Genomic DNA, 19719 nt, shown 5'->3' with positions numbered 1-19719 from the left:
AGGAGTATTTGATCATATTCAGTGATATGCTGTGCAGTATTATGTTTAGTAGATAAAAACCTCAAACATGTATTGGGAGGGCCCTCCCCCAGCCTCTCCTTGTGGCACTCTCACCTCTGGGCTGCATAAAGCACATAGGCTTGAGCGTGTTTGGGAGGCAAGGCAGAGAACTCCTTTGAAAGGGAATCACACCCTTTGCTAACCATTGCTGCATGCTGCACTGACTTGAGGAGCCTCTCAGCACTGGGTTTGTCGGCTTACGTTGGAACGTTAAGGCTTGCGTAAGAATATGAGTTTCTGTCTGTGGAAAATGAAAATTATCATAGATTTTTAGTCTTCCTTAAAAGTATTGGGGTTGTAATTTGTACATTTTGTAGTGGGAATTATCATGTGCGTATGGTGACCTATGCGTAGGAAGAAGTTTTTTTTATTTTGGTCAGAAGTGTAGTATTTTCTCTGTGGTTCATCTTCCTTAGAGTTATTCGTTTGCTTAGGTGGCTATTGTATTAATTTTAGCAAAAGAACCAATTAGTTATTGTCTTCGTTGACATATGGCATTCTGTTCTCATACACCTGGTACTTGGAAAAATTATCTTGTTTTCCTATTTAGCAGTTTCAAAACCCAGGAATTTTTCTTTGTAGCTATATTACTTGCCATTTAGTATTCCTTGCCATTTAGTATTCTACTTACAATACATACTTTTCTATGAAACTTATTGATGCAACATCATTTCTAAATAAATTACTTAAAAAGATCAAGATACTGTGTTTCATTTTATCTAATGAAGTAATATAAACATGAAGTAAGTTTACATGTCAGGACAGAATTACTGATTTACAGAATTTGTCAGGACAGAATTACTGAATTTACAGAGTTATGTAGGTACCCTGTGATGGCTTTTTCTATGTGTGCTACAGTTTTTTACACCAAATCCCTTAAGGGGTTGCAGTCCACATTGTGCCTTGAATTGTGTACTGTTAGCAGTACAGTACTGTAGTAAAGATTCTTTGCAGCTGCTGTGCAGCCCACAATGTATAGCTCTCGTGACAATTATTCTATCTGTTCCCACCTGCATACTTGTAAGATTAGAACTTGTATTCATTTGTATTATTTAACCAAAAGTATTACATACTCCCGAGCTTCATATATGACAACGATGGAACATATTAGATGCAAAGGTCCATACTGTCTCTGAAAGGTGTAAGATTGGTTGCCATTTCACTTAATAAAGCAAAATCAGTTTTATTGACTAAACAGTGCTTCTGTTTTTGCAAAACTGAGTGCTGTACTGAATTCCGCACTGATGATTATTATGAATTTTCCACCACAGAAATTTATTTTCTGTGACTCAAGAAGTGGTGTTGAAGCCATTCAGAACTATTGCTCTAAAAATTATATGTACAGTACAGCAAATTTTTTACATAACACAAATTACATGAACCTGGTGTAGATGTTGAATTATGTTGGATCTGTGCCTATGTGGAGATACGGGGAAATGAGGAAGCCACTAGAGCAGCCAATGTGACCAGGTCAAATTTAACCATCTTGGTCAGTGATATTGAACATCTCTAAAACTTACAAATTTAAAAGATGGCAGGGTTTATAATGCACTGTACCTTATAACAACAAATTAAGCCATAATTCGACCATGGGTTGAATTATGGCTTTTTTTTTTATCAGACCAAAAGGAGCTTTGCAGTAAAATAATTTTATCCTGTCTTTGAATTGGCAACTCTTGTTCGACTCACGGATACGTAATGAACAATCCATGTATGCCGAGAATGCAGGTCAACACGAACAGTTATACTTATGTCATGTTAATGTCCAAACTTCGGCCAGCGGTGAAGTCATGTTTTGGAAATGACACAGGAAATTTTGTCAAAACCTTCATAATTTTCATTTATTCACTTAAATTTTTAAACAACTGCAGATTAATAGCTAAAATTTAAATTCGAATGAGAGTTAAGTATGCTGACTCATTGGTTTGGTTAAACTACTTAGTACTGATAATATCCTCCCAAGCTAGCTGCTGTAATTCTTTATCTTTATTACCCTATTCTAATTTTTCTCTTAATACTGATATATTTGAGTATTACTTACCAGTTTCCTGGTTAAACTACTTTAGTAATAATAATAACAGAGGAGATTATTAAGCCTGTCTCTTACTTAAATGTAATGGCTGTATTAGCAGAATTCAATTTATGTTGAAGTTTGTATTTTTCTGACGATTATATGGTAGTTGCTGAGTATTTGTCATTCAAGGAAGGATATGAATGCATTTAGGGAGGTTTTTGTTTTACTGATGGAATTATACCATCAAATACAGACAAACGAGTAATGTAAAATATTGTCATTACCATTCTGTTTTATTTCAGTATAGCATGATTACAACAAGAGTTGTTATCCTGCGTTATGATGTTGCTGGCTTTGTGATTGCAGCCAACAAAAATGTGATGGAGTCAATAATTAATCTGCTCATTGCAGATGGGCTGATGTCTCATCCATATAAACCAGTTAGAGCTAATCGTGATGGTTGCGGGTCCTCTGCTGCTGTTATTGTTTGGTGCCTCCTTGATTGTCTTGACAGGAGGGTGACCTGGGTATCCCAAGGTCAGAGTTCCTCTGGGCACCTCATCAGGGTGGCATGGTACTGATCAGTGGTGTCATCAAAAGGTGATTTTGTCAGAGGTTTCCACAGGAACACCTCATATGTTACATTGAGGGCATACAGTGCCATGAGAATTTGTAGACAGTGACTGCCCTGTCAGTCTTTAGTGACTTTTATGGTGACCATTAGGTCCTTGGTATGGCACTATTGCACTTTTTCTCAAAATGCCTGCTGATGTTACCATCTTGAATGTGACTAAGTTTTTTGGAGGGAAGGGTGCCTCGTTGTCTTCCCAGTGTAAGTGCTGAGGCATCCTTGGGGAAGGCTATGCAATTGTTAGACTGTTCGTCTTCCTTGGGGGTGCCATTCAATCATGGCTGTGGTTTATTAGTTTCGATGCATCCTGCCTTATGATCCCTCAACACTTCCGTTGGGATGACCATGATGTGTCTCTTGAAGTTTGTACGCCATGTTGAAGATGGTATCATCGGGAGGAATTTTGAAGAATACCATTACCAAGATACTGATCTGCAAAGAATTCATAGCCACCACAAATGACATTGGTAGTGTGCGGGATAGCTGCCTCTTGCACATTCCTGAGAGACACACATGTTAAAAAAACATACCCTCCCTTATTGTTACACAGGAGGCATTCCTTTTGCTTACAAAGATCAGCAAACCTCCAATGCAAACAGTTACATTTCCTGACGACAAAGATGAGACCTCCCGAGAAACTGTCCCCTCCGATACTTGAGCTGCCAACTTGTCAGATGGTCAGTGAAGTTGTACCCAAGGACACTCAACCATTGTAATTAGCTACATGGCTTATATGTCATACGTAAATACAACCAGCACCATCATCATAATTCAGTATAACAACAACCCTAGTTATGATCATGCTATATAGTATTGACTTACATTGTACATTTCCTGTTTCTAGGTAATTATACATTTTCAGTAGTAAAATGAAAATGTCACTGAATGTGTCTGTCCATACTCTTCCACAAATACTTGAATAATGGACAGTTAATAAATAATAACCTTTCTTCCACAGAAAAGGGGGGAAGGACACATTGTTATTTAAATAATAATAATAATAATAATATAATAATAATAATAGTAATAATAATAATAATAATAATAATAATAATACTGTAATAAGTACTACCAGTACAAAGATAAAAACATATAATTAGTGAAGGAAAAATTTTGACATAAGTAAAGTTCAAGTTATGGCAAAAGAAAGATTTAAATAACTGTAAATTTCAGATTTTTATTAGTGTTATTTTTATTCTTTATTTACCATATGGAAAACTTCCAAGTACAACACTGTAATACTGTACCCGTATTCAAAAGAAAATCGTAGTTAAATTGTATATGAAGTTGAACTAGAAATGAGAATCTATAGTTTTACTTATAAGAATACATCTGGTGATGTTTATTTTTTAGGATTATCATTATATTATAATATTACAGCTGTGTATTTTTCCCTTAATGCTGGTGGCATGGGTCTTCTCAGTTAATATGCTTACGTTACTAATTTGCAATGCAGTGTTCACTGTCAAGGTTATTATTTATCTGTATGATTTTGTATGGACATGGGCTGTTTGTTATAAAAATCTGTGTAATATAACCTTGTATCCTTTCATATTGTGTGTTTGTGTGTGTGTTATCTGTTGTGGTAGTTGGTATGGTTAGTGTATGGAATTAATAGTTTGCTTCTTGGAGACTCATTTCCTTTGCATAGGTTACCCATGCGTTCAGTAACTAGTTTGAAGAGAAATCATTCAGTGACAGGTTAATGAGCCTCCCGAAGGAAACCCGGTAATGAATTTTTGTCTTTTGTAGTAGTTGTGTTTTTGTAAAATTAGTGTTGTGCCTATTGTCGATAATGTCCTTTGTTGCACATATCTCTTTATGAAGGCAAGATGGATTTACCAATATACAGTGGGCTTGCTATGAAGTTTTGTCATATAGTACAGTACCGTAAAGTACGCTCAGAGCAGTAAAAGCAGTAGATTTGCTTATGCTTTGTCCTTGTCCATGCTTGGAAATTAATGCAAGGGGAGGGAGATGAAGTTGTTAAAAAATGACTCGAGCTTGACCTGGACCTCTGTGAGTAAATCCATCTTGTCAATTTTTCAGGATGATGTGGGGAGTCTAACTTCGTCCATATTAGCCCAGTGCCTCATCAAAGGAAATAGAGCGCGCCCACGAAAAAAAGCCAAGTCGTCCTCAAAATCTGGTTCATCCAAAGAAAAAGCTTCTGGAAGAAGCTCCCCTGAAACACTTAAATCTCCTAAAGCTTGGATGGAGTGGTTTTTAGAGCAAAGTGAAGGTATCAAAGAAAACTTGAATGTGACAACCAAAAAATCCAAGTCAAAGTCACACAAACCCTCTTGTAAAGTTCCTGAAGGGTCCAGGAAAAAGCGTAAAAGTACTCCTTGTATAAGGAGAAAAATTGAACATATTCTGACCCCTGAAGAAGTTACCAGTGATATGCTTGACAAAGTTGCTGTCAGATCTAAAGATAAGCAGCATGACCAGGAAAACGGCACTTCTTGCCATCAATGTCGGCAAAAGACTGGTGATACAAAGACGATATGCAGGTCAGGGAGGTGTGTAGGATTAAGAGGGTTTTTTTGTGGTCCATGTTTAAGTACCAGGTATGGTGAAGATGCAAAAAAGGCCTTGTTGGATCCCACGTGGGCTTGTCCAGTATGCCGTGGCATATGCAACTGTTCACTTTGCCGCAAGGCTTTTGGGCAGCAAGCAGTGGGGCAGATTGTGCAAAGGCTGGGAAAAATGGGTTACAGTAGTGTCCAGCAGTATTTAGAATCAAAAACAGAAGGGGACTCTCAGGAAGATGCCCCCAAGACTGGTACTTACAAGTATTCTGATGATGAAGGTATGGATTATGAGGAAAATCGACTGCAGATCTTGAAAGAGGAGGAATTAGAGGAAGATGACAAACTGGAGTTGGAGGAAGATGAAAAACTGGACTCGGGAGATGAGAGTGAAGAAGAATTGTTACAGGCTATGTCTACGTTATGAAAGGCTCGTTGGCTTCCTGTGATTTGTAAATATAGAGAACACTACATTGTATATTGTAAAGATTCTTTTATAACAGAAATTCATTTGTATTGTTATCTCTGTAAATCATATAAGCATATATAGAAATACTATATATAATTTTTGGCAAGCAGTATGTTTTTGCTTGCTCCGAGTTTCAAAGATATAAATTAATTGTTTGCGCTGTTGTTGGAAACAGGGTACTTACCGTAGCATTTCCTAATAATGTTAACTTTTACTAGATTTCTGTACAGTATATTTTAGCATATACATGAAGTTAGTTCTCCATTTCATTATGGTAATGGGGAGAGATATAAAAACTATGCAAAACTCCATGCTTTAGTATACTTTTGCTATATTTGATACATATGAAGATTGATTTGAAAGTAAAAGCAGTTGAACTGCGGTTAGACAGCATTGTAATTTTAGAAATAATGTGCCATTTTAGTTGGGACCACAACCAGCATTCTTCAATGTACATAAGACATTATCCATTTGTTTAAAGTGCACTTGCCAGTCATAACTAAACTAAAAAAATCTAGTACTGGATGTCTTCAGATTTACCCAAGGGTGAACAGATTAGTGATGCTTGTTGTGCAGATGTTTTATTTTTTTTACCCCTCCATGCTTCTCTGTTTTTCAGAATGTGAATTCCATTTTGTTCTCTTGATTTTGCTGTTTTTTTTTTATTTTTCCCCCCTCCATGCTCTACTGTTTTTCAGAATGTGAATTCCATTTTGTTCTCTTGTTGATTTTGCAGTTTTTTCATTTTTCCCCCAAGTAAAATATTTGTATTCCTTTGTATCTTCCTAGTATACTGTATAATGTATTTTAAAAGTTATTTAAAATGCTTTAAAGCAATTTTGTAGAAATATATACATATTTCCTTCTTTTCCTTGGAGTCTTTATTTAAGGGAATTATATTAATTGGAATTATTGGGTAGATTTGGTATTTACATTCAGTATCCAAGTAATTTTCCCGTGCAGCCGTTATGTAAATGCGTAAATGCATGCCTAAGTAACTACCTCTAATATGAATCAGTATGGCATTATCACTTCACTGTTTTACAAATTAACTCCATAAAATTTCATAAAATGAAACTAATTAACATTGCATTCACAATAGACTACACTTCCTTGGCTTTGTTTTTGTCCGCTGAGTCTCCTTTGGCAATGTACATGCCTGTGGTAGCCAGTACTAGAGTTGTAGATGAATACGTGTGGAAGGGACTTTGGTGTGTTTCAAATGGATACGTGACACTCACTTAAACTTTCGTTGCATTTTCGTTACCCTTTGTCTCTTCAGAATAAGTCAACCTTCTTGAAGCTGTACTGTAATATAATGTTTATACTAATAAGTTTTCAAGAAAAATTAGAGCCAGTCTCTGTGTCCCACTCTCCCAGTGTGATTGATCTTCACATTTCTCCTATTTTATCATAAAATTTGTTTTTAATATGCTTGAAGTGTAAGGGAAAAAATGATTTTTCTTTACAAACCTAACAAATGAGCTGTAGACTTGATAAGGTAGAGGAAGGTGGGTTAACTCCAGTTTGTTTTTAATGAATATTTGATACTTGATCTCGGTTCACTTTAACACAGTTGATATCTTAGCAGGCTGTGCAAGAACTTTTTGCTAACCTGCCTGATTAATAGTCATGTTCTTCCTATCTACAGTGCTGTTTGTATAACCAATAGCAATGATAAACAAATATAAATAATTGAGAAATTATAATAATAACCTCCTTGAAGTAAGCTATATACTTGGTGATAATGGAAGAGGCGTGATTAATGGAGGTTTAGCACTGGCGCAGTCATACGGTAATTTCAGTTTCTGGAGTACGTTAATACCTGGATTATCTGAGATTCCTAATTGACGAGTTTTTTTGTATTGTATATCTCCTTGCATATTGTATTTTTGACCCCTGCCATTTCTGTGATTCATTTGTTGGCATTCTTTTTGTTCATTAGCTTGTGTAAACCAAACAATCATATATTGATTGTACATTTTTTTTTTACTGTTAAGTAATTGTATGCTCTTAAAGGTTATTGATAACAGTAAATATACGAAAGCATCAATCTTGTTTACTTTAGGATGCAGTAAAAAGAGCGTGAATTGTTTCTTCTTGCTGAAGTTGTTTTATACTATTGAATTAGTTTGTTTTTACTGATTATTGGACGAATTACTTAAAGTTAGTATTCTACGGTACTTGAGTAAATTTAATGACGAGGAAATGTTGGTAACAACTTACAAACATTGCTGAGTTTGCGAGTCGTTGATTTGTATATTATTTTAATATACTGTACAAAATTTGTTTTCCAAGCGATAACTCATGCATATTTCCTTGCAATATTAGAGTAGGTTTAGTGATTCTTTTTTGTATAGGCCAGGAGAGACTGTTGGTAATAGATTTATTTGATTATTATTGAGTACTCGGGCTATGCTGATTTGTATAGTGTTAATGTACAAAATTTGTTTATAAAAATTAATGCTCCCACATTATAGCACTTGTTTTGGATTACTATCATAGTCTGTCACATGAAAATGATCTATATGCAGCTACAAATTAGGAAGTAAACTACGTATATTGAATTATATATTCGCCTGTGCCCGTGTTGTTACCAACATGCTGTTGATTTAACCATAGGTTTTACTGTCATACTTACTTGAAATGAAAATATTGTGCATGAACAGCAAATATAATACTATGGATGTACTTTCTAGTTTACCCATTTCAAAGGGAAAAAGGCTGTATACATGTCACATTATTAAATGTTTGTTGCACATTCTCTAGCAGAGGGCATGTCTTGAATCTTTCATCTATTTTTCTGGTTTTTTGAATTACAAGTTAAGAATAATTTACTGTGCACTTTATTTTACCCAGTACTGCTCAACGTTGGCCCAATTTGGACATTGTTTTTAAAATGAGATGTTACTGTTTTTTATACTAATATGTGTAATACAGTACATCAGTTCATATAATTAGAGTTAAAGTTTGCTCCGACAGGCATACAAGCTTACACTTTCATAGATGGATGGATAGTATTCAATGCAAAGCACGCTGCAGCAGCTGGCTACTGACTTAAATAAAAACAAGAGCCTATCAGTAGGCCTCTGAGTCCCCCATAACCTGAGCTGGGGGAGCTCTCCCACTTTGTTCTCGGTTGCCTTGGTGTACTGTACGGTTGTCGCTGACCTTCGTCTCGCACTAGTTGAGATTTGCTTTTGTGTGTGCCACGTGTTCATGCTCTATGTTCGTTTTTGCAGCTGCATCTTGCCCTTCCACTGCCTTAACCTCCTCCAGTAGCCCTGTGCTATAGATCTGTGCAGTTTATAGTTGTTTTTGTGCTGAAGGAAGGCGTTTCACTATTTTTTTTCTCTGTGATGCCAAGTCACCTGGGCAACCTTCTTTGTGTGATCTAGCTTGATGTGAAAGTGTCTACGTGTTTCGTTGGCCCCTTCTGTGTTTTTCAGATGGCTGCAATGGCAGTTTCGAACCCGATTTCTATCACTGTGTGGGCAAGGGCAAGCCTTGAAAGTTTATTTCCCCAGTTGCGACCCATATTTTGAGTGTTTGTCATGTCGGAGATGAGAGCTCATTGTTAATGTGTGGGGTGCTGTAAGAAGGGAAGTTCCTCTAGGAAACTGATCCTTACCCCATCTCCATGCTCTTCAGTGTTCCTGCCTTTGCCACCTGTGTCAGACAGATGGCGATGGTACAGCAATGTAGGGAGGTTAAGCCCTTCAGGAATGTTCAAGATTCCAATATAGCAACCTATGTGAGTTTGCCATGGGTTTTTCTTCCCCCCCACCTTCCCCTGACTTCAGTAAGTAAGGGGGTGGGAAGGGAGAGCAGTCTAGTCCAATGAAGTGTTTGAGGAGAGAGACAGAGAGAGAGAGAGAGACTTTGACACCTGAGAGTCAGGGAGGGGGGAGGAGAAAGAGCTTCCTCACTAGCAGGAAAGCTAAGTGAGACGATTCGCTCTCGATTGACGCCGCCCAAGTTTTAACCCCCTCCCCGTTTTTTCTTTCCTTTGGTGGGTTGCTCTCCAGAAGCAGATAACTTAACAGAGCAGTGTCATTAGAGGGATTCCTCTCTCCTCCTGGAGGAGAGAATAGATGAAACCAGTGCGAAGGGGGGACACTACAAAGTAAAAGCGATTGCTGAGGAAGCATACAGTGGAATGGAATTGGGGAGCTGCAGGAGTTGGAATCTCCTCTCCCGAAGAAGAAACCCTGGGACCAAAGGAACTGCTTCTGGAAGGAGAACCCTTAGTATTCCTTTTCCCTTTTTCTTTGTGCCTTAAAAATTTTGCCTTTTTCTTGTGTGGGCTTGTAAGTATCAAGAGACATCAATTAATTGGCATCTCCTAAGAAAATTCAATTAGAATTTTCTTTGATATGTATGAATTATCTTGTGTAGACACCATCATTGATATGTATAAATTATTTTGTGTAGACACCATCACTTGATGAGCAGTTTTTAAGATCTGCCTAGGATTTTTCTTGACATATTATAAATGCTTTTGTGTATACACCTTCACTTAATGAGCAGTTTTTTTTCTAGAAGATTCAACTAGAATTTTCCTTAACAGGTGTGAATACCTTTGTGTAAGAAGTATGGAACTCGCTTGTTAATGGGGGTCCTGGAGGAAATAAGGCTAATTTTTTTTTGCTTACATGTATAGATACCCTTGTGTAAGTGGTATCACTCCCCATCAGTTAATGAGTACCTTGAGAAAACCTGGCTAGATTTTCCTAAGACAAGTGCAAATCATTTTTGTGCTTAGAGGTATAAAACTTATCAGTTAATGACACACCTTTAGAGGAAAATTCATCATGATTTTTCCTAGACAGGTATTAAGTTTTGGTGAAAGGCTTCATCAAGAAGAGAACAGCAGCTACATGTTTGTTAGCAGCAGTGCCATTTTCCTTGGGTTGACTATTCGTCATTTAATTCTGCAAGGTTTAGTCGTTTGTAAGCCCACATAATTGACCCACCTGGGATAAATGGGGGCCTTCAGTCCATAAGTCCAGGTTAGCATACACAAGCAGTTGTCATGTCTGCAAGCTTGTGCCCAAGACCTTCATGTTTGTGCCTGTAAGGGTGGATGGTTAACAAACAAGCGCACTCATGTTGACTGACACTATGAAAAACAAAAACCACAAGTTGGAGTACTAATATATTTAGAAACACAAACAGTTTTGGAGTGTCACGCTCCTTCTTCAGTGTGGTGAAATTGAAACCAAACTACAGTCCATTGTGATGAAGTTAACAAAAAGATAAAGAAAAAAATGATGTATGAAATATCAATAATGATAAAACAGGCTGATATCAAGGGAAAAGCATTGTCAATATCTGAACAGGTCATTTAGGAAACAATATCTCAAGTAAAGCACCAGTTATTGAGGAGTAACCAAAATAAACAATGCAAAATGGAAGAATAGGTGTTTTGGTCATACTAATGAACTGGTAGTTTTTTTTAGAAATTAGAGTAAAATGAATGAATGGCTATAATTAACATTATATATAAAAAGAAAGACAACACATATTGCTCAGTCCACATACCTAGGCATATATACATGAATATACATGCAGTATTTAAAAGCTGTCAGTAAGGGAGTTACAGATGTATTCCATAATAAAAATTCTGTTATAAAAACTAAAGCTCTGTACCTGGAAAAAATAAAAACAAAAGGATTCGAGTCACTACGTTACACCACATCCAAGGGCTTTAATAATTTTTCTTTGAATGATTTTTTAAAATTGGAAATGACCACTCCCGAGATTGAAATTAGGCGTGGCTCCTATTAACGAAGCCTCACCAATTCTGCGTTTATAATAATCATTGAACTTATAAACCAATTTTGCATTCATCTATTATATGATTTTTGTTTTGTGATTAAAGAGAGAATTTTTCATATTACAGGTCTTTATAAAATGTTCCTTTAACCTGACTTCCCAGTTTCTGCCACTTTCACCTACTATAATTTTTTGCAATCTTTACAAGGAATGGTATACACATCTGAGGTAATTACAGATGATGGCCTGTTGGAAAGAACACTCCTAATAGTAGAAGGGTATTTAAAAACGTGATAGGGGTAACTATGAAAGACAGATGCACTGATACAGTAATGAGAAACATGATCTTATGTAATGGTATGAAATTAAAATTCAGGTATATACTGAGATAACATGTTTAAAATTTGGACAATATCCAAGTCAAATCATGTAAAACATTTGAGGAATGATTTGCAAAATATGGCGAGAGAGAAAGTCTGCTATTGTGTGAGCATAGGCCTATTTATAGAGTTGTGCAATGCAATATTTTTTCTATAATACAGTAGACTGAGTGATATATTTGTAAAGTATGTTTTAGAGACAGAGGAAATTGGTGGTGGACTTGTGAAGGGAAGAGGGGTGGAGAGTGATGAGACAGTGCACAGGTTGGGATCATCGGTGGTAGGGTAGCCAAGACCATGCTTTACCATACTACATAAAATTTTAAGTGATATTGGTATTCAAGTAGACTTTCCAAGAAATTCATACCTTAGTATTGAGTTGATTTGATAGTTACTGTAACATTCAAAGACTGTGTACAGTAAAAATATCTATTACCTCAAATAACTTGGGATCTACTGCTCAAGAGATAAGTTTTATATCCTGTTGAAAAAAAAAAACCAAATTTATTAGCATATCTGTTAGCTTCTCAGCCAGCAATGCAGCCTTGATAAAGATTTACCATATATGCTCGCGTATCATGCAACTTTTGAAGACCTAATTTTGAAGCTAATTTTAAGGGGGGTCACATCATACACGAGATATAAAATTAGCGTATGTAATATTCACGTATTAGTATTGTATTATAAAATACAAACATAATGAATACAGTATGTATCTTTTCCATGGATCTTTTAAAAAGTTATACTTCAATGAATACCTATAGTATGCATCTTTCCCATTTACCTCTTAAAAGTTATGCTTTACTTCCTGTATCCAATCACATTGTACGTACAGTGCTCTCATATTACTGTACGTACTATTGTATTAGTACTAGCTAATAAGTTATCTCATAGCCCTAGATGGTTTTGTCATGCTACTTCCTTTGCTTGTTGTATGTGAAGTCCCAGTTTTGCCACATAAGCAGTAAAATACTATCCAAAAAAATCCCCTTACCCAGCAGACCAAAAACTTCGATAAGTAAATGAAGTGGACATTAATCTCGAACAACCCTGAATCCCTGCTCATTTAAGCATCAAAGGAAATGAGGACACAAAGTAGCTCTGTGCAACAGCTGCGACTGAATAAAAAAAAAATTCCCCTATTTAATTTTGGGAGACATCAGCTGCCATTGTCTTACTCCTCCAGGTTTCACTTGAGTGGAAAGGGGGCTTGGGCATTATATGTATGTTTGGTCTCTAGGCACTGACCTGTTGCTTTCTTCCACTGCTCATTAGCAATCTTTACTCTATACCTTGGTTTTTGGCTACACGCAATGAGGATTATCTGCTTTGTCCTGTGAGGGCCATTTATCACTATCTAGGGGAGGACTAAGGATTGTATAATTAACAACCACTAGCTTTTTCTTCCCACCAGTGGAAGAAACAAGTGTCCTGGAGTTTGGTATAGTTTTGTTCAAAAAAGGTAATTCTTTGTGTTTATAGTAATGTATCGGAGAACAAGGCAGGACAGGTACAAACGAGAGTTCACAAGATTGTGGCTTTGGAATACAATATGTAAACTTAACACCTGATGAAATTAAGTTTACGTTTGCCAGTTTTTATTGAAGGGGCATTTTACATAAATGGGTGAGAATCAAAAGCAGTTTCTTGCTGCAGTCCAAGTTTTACTTGTGATGGGGGATGTTGGGGCCCTTAGCTTCTGTGTCTTATTTCATCCTCATCCTTCATCTATATTATCTAAATACAGTATGTAGATACCATGGCTTTGAAATTTATGTTGTATGTAAATTGAAAGCTGATGCATCAGGGGAACTTACCAATACAGATGTGGTTTCTTTTTTTCACTTTGAATTTTCTCTTACCAAAAGTAACCCTTAGGATTATCTGAGTCATGACATGCGATTCTTACAGACCCCAAGTACCCTCCTGGATCCTTCAAATACTTGCATACAACCTATGGTTCTCAACCAGCTGTGTTATTCTGTTTTGTATGCAGACTACACAGACAGTAAAAAGGATGGTTGGTCCCTACCAGTGGGTCCAAGTGATACATGTGAACAGTCCCGCTTCTTGTGTCTAGATAAAAAAGAAAAAATGGTTTGTCAAGGGGATAATCAAAACCACAAGTGTGGGTATATAACATTAATGGGTTTGTAAAAAAAAAAAAAATGTTTTGAAACCTGAATTCTTACCTTGGACTCCAGTAAAGCTATTCTGTTACATGTATCTAAGTTCCAGTATAACCAGTTGGTTGCGTCTTGAATTGTAAGTCGGACATGTATTTGCAAAGCACATAGTATAGATATACTGTTAGACAAATTTTTTAATAGCACAGTGTAGTTATACTGTGGAACAAAATCTTTGCTTTTTTATCTACAAATGAAGCTTTCATCAATAAAATTAATAGATGTAACTAAAATTTCCTTTATAGAAAACTGCTTTTGTGAGATTCTACTTTAACGTGCTGATGCAGGACACATTTTCTGTGGTCTGTATTCTCTCACATCTCCAGTAAACAGGCACTATCACAAACATACAATAATATTAAATGTGCTTTTTAGCTATTTTAACCAATAACTTAACACTTTGTACTCTTAATTTTAATTTTCTACAATTTCAATGTTCTACACTTACTGCAAAGTTACCGTAAGTTAGTTTTAGTGTTTTTGGTAGCTGTAAATTCTTTTCCTGGTCAAGGCCTTATTTTTCTGATTTTTTTTTAATAATAAAGAATTTTTGGGCATATATATATATGTGGATGGTTGTAATGTCCACAGATTGCAAGTAGGCGAGAGGATTTTTTTTTTTTGTTTTATAAAATACTGATATGAATCCTTATGGGATACTGTATTGCATGCTAATGTAATAATATTTTTTTGCTTCCAGAATCCATCTCCTATTTACGGAGAAATGGCTATGATGGGTCGTGGATCTCCTGCAGTTGGTGTTGCTGGTAACATGACAGGCAATGCTAGTGTTCCGGCTGGAAGCCCTAATTTAGCAGGTCTGAGTCCTGGAAGTCGTGCAGGCATGGCTGCTCTTGGAGGACCTGCAATGGCTGCGATGGCTGCAATGGCAGCTGGAAATACAGCTGCCTCTGGGGTACATTCTGCTGCTCACGGCAATATGAAAATGCATCGCTACATGCCACCAAATATCATGCAACAGCAGGTACAGTATTATTAACTTTTTGATGTGTGATCTTTCATACAGATGGTAAACAGGAATGTATATTATTATTCAAGTTAATTATGAGTTTTGCAAGCACCAGGTTCTGCACTATAGCATTAATTAGCCGGTGCTTTGATCGTACGGGAGTGAAATATTGATTTGTAATGTTAAATACAGGCAGTTCCTGGTTATCGGTGGCCTCGGTTATCGGCGATCCGGTTTTACGGCGCTTGTCTAGCGACGACAATAACTGAATTTTTGACACCGATTCCTGGGTATCAGCACCAATAACTGGATACCAGCACCGATAACCAAAGATCAGCGCTATTATTGCCGATTTTTGGTTATCGTCACGCTGTCGGGAATGGAACCCCGCTGATAACCAAGGACTGCCTGTATTGTATTGTTTGCTGTATAACTTTCAGTTCAAAATGCCTCTTAGATTTTGTTTTATTCCTTTTTTTTTTTTTTTTTTTTTTTTTTTTTTTTTTTTTTTTTTTTGTGACAGATGTATGGCGGTGTTGACCCCAGAATGATGATGATGATGGGACGTGGATTACCTCACGGGGCTGCGGCTGCTGCAATGATGAGGAATCCTATGCACCACTTCAGGCCGAGATATATGTGACCACCGCTGTTATCATCCGTTTCTGAGTTAGTCCTAGTTCAGCGGGAGACAGTGCTAAAGATGAAGGATCTGAAAGGTTTCATAAGGTGAATTGTATACTGGGTGAATGTGAAATTACTTGTGGCGAGTCCTGGAATGCTTCAAAAGTACCTGCAAGGAAGATGATGGTAAGACTTTTTGGAATTCTTAGGAAAAGATTCCAGACATAAACTGAATGACACTGGTGGTTATCAAGTGGAGGATGTTAACTGATAAATGTCTTGGAAATACTGCTAGCTGATTTATAATTTGCATAATGTATCGTATTGTGACAAATTGATCTCAAACTTGCGTATACTATACATCTTTTATGTACTGTTCTTGTATTTATATATTTTAAATTTCTGGTGTTATAGTACATTACACAAGTTGTAATAGAAGCATAGTATTGAAGAGGGTTTTCAGTTAGGTATGACTAATAAGGAAAAGGTGAATTAGTTCGCATGTTGTACAGAAACCTACCTTATTAATAATTTATATTTTGTACAAATAATCAAAATAATTATTTGTTATATGATAATCTTCACATATACAATGATGGCTTTGTTCATACTACTGTACATATTCTGTACATGAACAGAATTATCTGTTTGAAGGAAATGTCAGCCAAATTCAATTGTTTAAATGACTTTTTCTACCTTCCATACATTTTTGTATCACTAAACAGGGTTACAGGGTCTCTTGACAGTTATCTTTATACAAAACTGTTCCTAGTTACACTATGAACATAATTGTATTTAGGAAGCAGTACATATTTCTTTGTGCACTTTGAAATAATGCAACATCTTAATACGAATAAATTGTGTAGACGCATAACCCTTTCAGGTGTGACTAACTGTAGATACTGTACCTACATTTGAATGTAATGAAAAGTTGTTTCCCCACTTCACAAAAGTAAGAGGCTTCTCTCTTAAAATACCCTTAAATGATTTGCTGAGGCTGCTAGTGGACCTTGTCTTAATAGCCCCCAGTATTATAGATTATGCATTTAAAGGTGTTTACTTAGTTTAGGAGTTACGATATTCTGCAGTGGAATGTTTTGTCTTGAAAATTTATGAAGGCACACTGCTTTTGTTTCAATCTGTCTTTGTATTTGAATCTGAAGTGAAGCTAGTTTTCATGAGTGAATGTTAATTTCACAAGCATCGTCTAATGGAAGCCGTTAATTAAAAAGATAAATTTCTAAATTAGTGGCTGTAATTTTGTTAGGTCTTTCATACAGACCATATCAGAACTAGTAGACACAAATAAGAATGTAAGGTTATTACAACATTGGCATAATGATCTTCTAGTAATAAACAAACAAATACTACTTAGGCAAAAAAACTATATACTCTACCACTTGATGGGTAAATAACTCGCACGTCATGAATTTTGTATACTCTTGGGATAGATAAGAATAAATGCTTTTTAGGTAAAATGGGGTTTCTTATTTAAATTTAAATAAATTGAAGCTTTAATATTATAGATACAGATTTACTTCCTAATTCCAGGTTTCTAGATGTAGTAATGGGCGGTGTCTGAAAACTAATCATTGGTGTGTGGGATCTGAATATTTTGATAGCTATGTAAGGGATAGTTACATGTCTACACTAGCAGGAAGTATGAAAAGTGATGATGAGCTTTGGGTCTTGTCCTAAGTGTTTATAGGTAAAAAAAAATTTCTGTTGTTGAAACAGGGGTATTGCATTACGAAACGGAAATTTGAAATTGTTAACCAAGGTCCACAAAAGAAATTTTGTCTTCTAGTTAGAGGTAGAAAGTAAAGTTTTATTTTTCCCATTAATGTATAGTTTTCAATGTTCCAGATAAAGCTGAAAATATATGAGCAGCACCTTTTATCAACTGATTTCTTGGACTTTACTTGAAAGGTTGATAGAATTGTAATTATTTTTTCCTCTGCTTACTACCATTTCCTTGCCCTTTACTTTGTATAAATTAAAATCTTTTAAATAGTTTTATATCAAAGATTTTGGTACTTTGCACGTATTGCAAGCTTTATGTTTCAGGAATGCTGTTGCATTATTAGTTTTATTGAATGTTGAAATGAACATGTTTATGTTCTTGTTCTTTGATGTTAAATTATCCTTGTTGTACAGTTGTGAGGAAGAGGCAGTTGTGTTTCATTTCGTAATAACAGTAAGCAGAGTGAACGCATTAAGCTTTTTATGCATAAGCATGCAAAGTTTGAGTTGCTAGGCAATCTTGCTATAGCTGACTTTTTTTCCTTTGTAATTTCCATCTTTGGAGATGGCGGCCTGTATTTTAACCATTATGGGTGTAAAATTTAAATTATGAAAACTGAGGATCATTAAAAATACTCTGATTTGGTTTCACGTGCCATCCCAGAAATTATTTTTTGTGGTGTTTTAAATGGCATGAGCGTATTCCATTTCAATTGCTCCTCTCATGTAGATAAGGATAATGTACTCTATCCCTCTCTTTATCTCTTCTCAAATGTAACCTTGAGTTATTCACCTTAGATATTGCATAGATGAGTCCAATGAACAGACTAATGGTTTGTTGATTTCTTAGTTCTTAACTCTTAGTGGTGACATCGGACAGTTCTGATTACTTTTAGCTCCCTGCTGGAAATCATTAGAGAATAATCAACCACTTCCCTGAACCTGCATAAGGGGTGGCTGATTCTTGCCATCAGATCTGTAGATTGTCTCTCATTGTCTGATGAAATAATAAAGATATTTTATCATAATACTCAGTGTGGTGCTTATTTGAGAGTTATGGTTGTGCGAGAAATCCAGTTGAATGGAAAGTTACTGATACTGTACTTGAAATGGTTACTTTGAAGTTGAAAGTAACTGGTTAGATTAGTTTGACTATAATATTTTCATATAGGTTTATTAATATTTAAGATGTACATATTTATACAGCATAAACAAATATTTTTTTTTATTCTTCGGGCGTGTGATTATTTGGGTGTCATGCAAATACGGTATATGTTCTTCAACCATTGTTATGACAAATAATGATTAGGGCAATAAGTATATTAAGCGTTTGTATTAAAAGGCTAAAACAATTTTTGTTACATGAACATGAATGGTTTTATGTACGTATATGCCAAACTTCAAAGAACATGTACTTTTTGTGGAAAGTTGGAGCACTGTTTACAGTTATTCCTGGTATTCAGTTGGGTGTACCTTTACAACTAGAGGAAGTCTATGATAGAATAGACAGTCTTGGATGCAGAACTAACCTGGAGGAATGGTTTTCATATAAATGTAAACTGTATGTGTAGAGAGGGATTTTGAATGTGCTTTAAGCATTTTCCTTCAACATATTCATGTTTGTTAAAAGTTCAAAAATTATGGTTTTGATACTTAAACTTGTGAATACCAAAGCAGCTTATACAGGAGGTTGACTGTATTCATAAAAAGTTTTTTTTTGTGATTTGAAAAATCATTTTTGCTACATTTACTTAAAAAGTTATGTTACATTATGGCTAGCTCTTGTAAGGTTTGTATTTGCCTTCATTTCTTATTGTAGTTTTATGCCTAATTTTAACAATTTTTTTTTTTTTTGTCACACAGTAAACCTTCGATTTCTTTATATGATTGAGCACTTCAGAGGTTGAAAGGGACATTTTTTTTGTTAAAAAACCAACCGTAGAATTTTTATGGGTGTAATGCTTATAAGAACTTGGTAAAATTGTGAATGATTCACGGCAATTTTGCAAGCATTGGCACACAAATTTTTCATTGTTATTCTCATGTGTTAGGTTATCTTAAAATTAGTGTAAACATTACCTAGACCTATGAAACCATAAATTCCATAAGGCATACCAAATAGTAGGCCAACCCTATGAAAGTTAAATATCTGATTCAACTACCCACTGATCATAGTAAAGCTAGTAATTCCAGGATTACATACCCCATGCAATTAATTTAATTTCTTAGTATGTCCCTCTGAATGACTGGTTAGACAGTAAACCACATAAGAGACATCTCAGAAGCCAGGAAAATTACCATGCTTGCTTCTTTCTGTATTAATATGTCTGCTC

The 19719-nt window shown here is 35.7% G+C and overlaps 1 protein-coding gene across 12 annotated transcripts in view; it reads left to right on the top strand.

The window, feature by feature from the left end:
- Zmynd8 (Zinc finger MYND-type containing 8) overlaps nucleotides 1-17121 on the top strand; it is a 59212-nt gene extending 42091 nt beyond the window's left edge. For 10 of the 12 annotated variants that reach the window (XM_067112904.1, XM_067112906.1, XM_067112905.1 and 7 more), the window contains exon 13: nucleotides 4755-8542. In XM_067112904.1, coding sequence (XP_066969005.1) covers nucleotides 4755-5663 — 909 coding nt within the window. In that variant the 3' untranslated portion in view covers nucleotides 5664-8542. Of the gene's footprint in view, nucleotides 1-4754; nucleotides 8543-14749; nucleotides 15035-15542 lie in introns of those variants that run through there. The other 2 variants (XM_067112911.1, XM_067112912.1) reach the window with 2 other exon arrangements.
- Nucleotides 17122-19719: the final 2598 nt, after the last annotated feature.

The sequence above is a fragment of the Macrobrachium rosenbergii genome, chromosome 12 (assembly GCF_040412425.1).
Source record: "Macrobrachium rosenbergii isolate ZJJX-2024 chromosome 12, ASM4041242v1, whole genome shotgun sequence".
Lineage (NCBI taxonomy): Eukaryota > Metazoa > Arthropoda > Malacostraca > Decapoda > Palaemonidae > Macrobrachium > Macrobrachium rosenbergii.
Note: the sequence above shows the minus strand (reverse complement) of the source record. Positions and strands in the feature narration are given on the sequence as shown.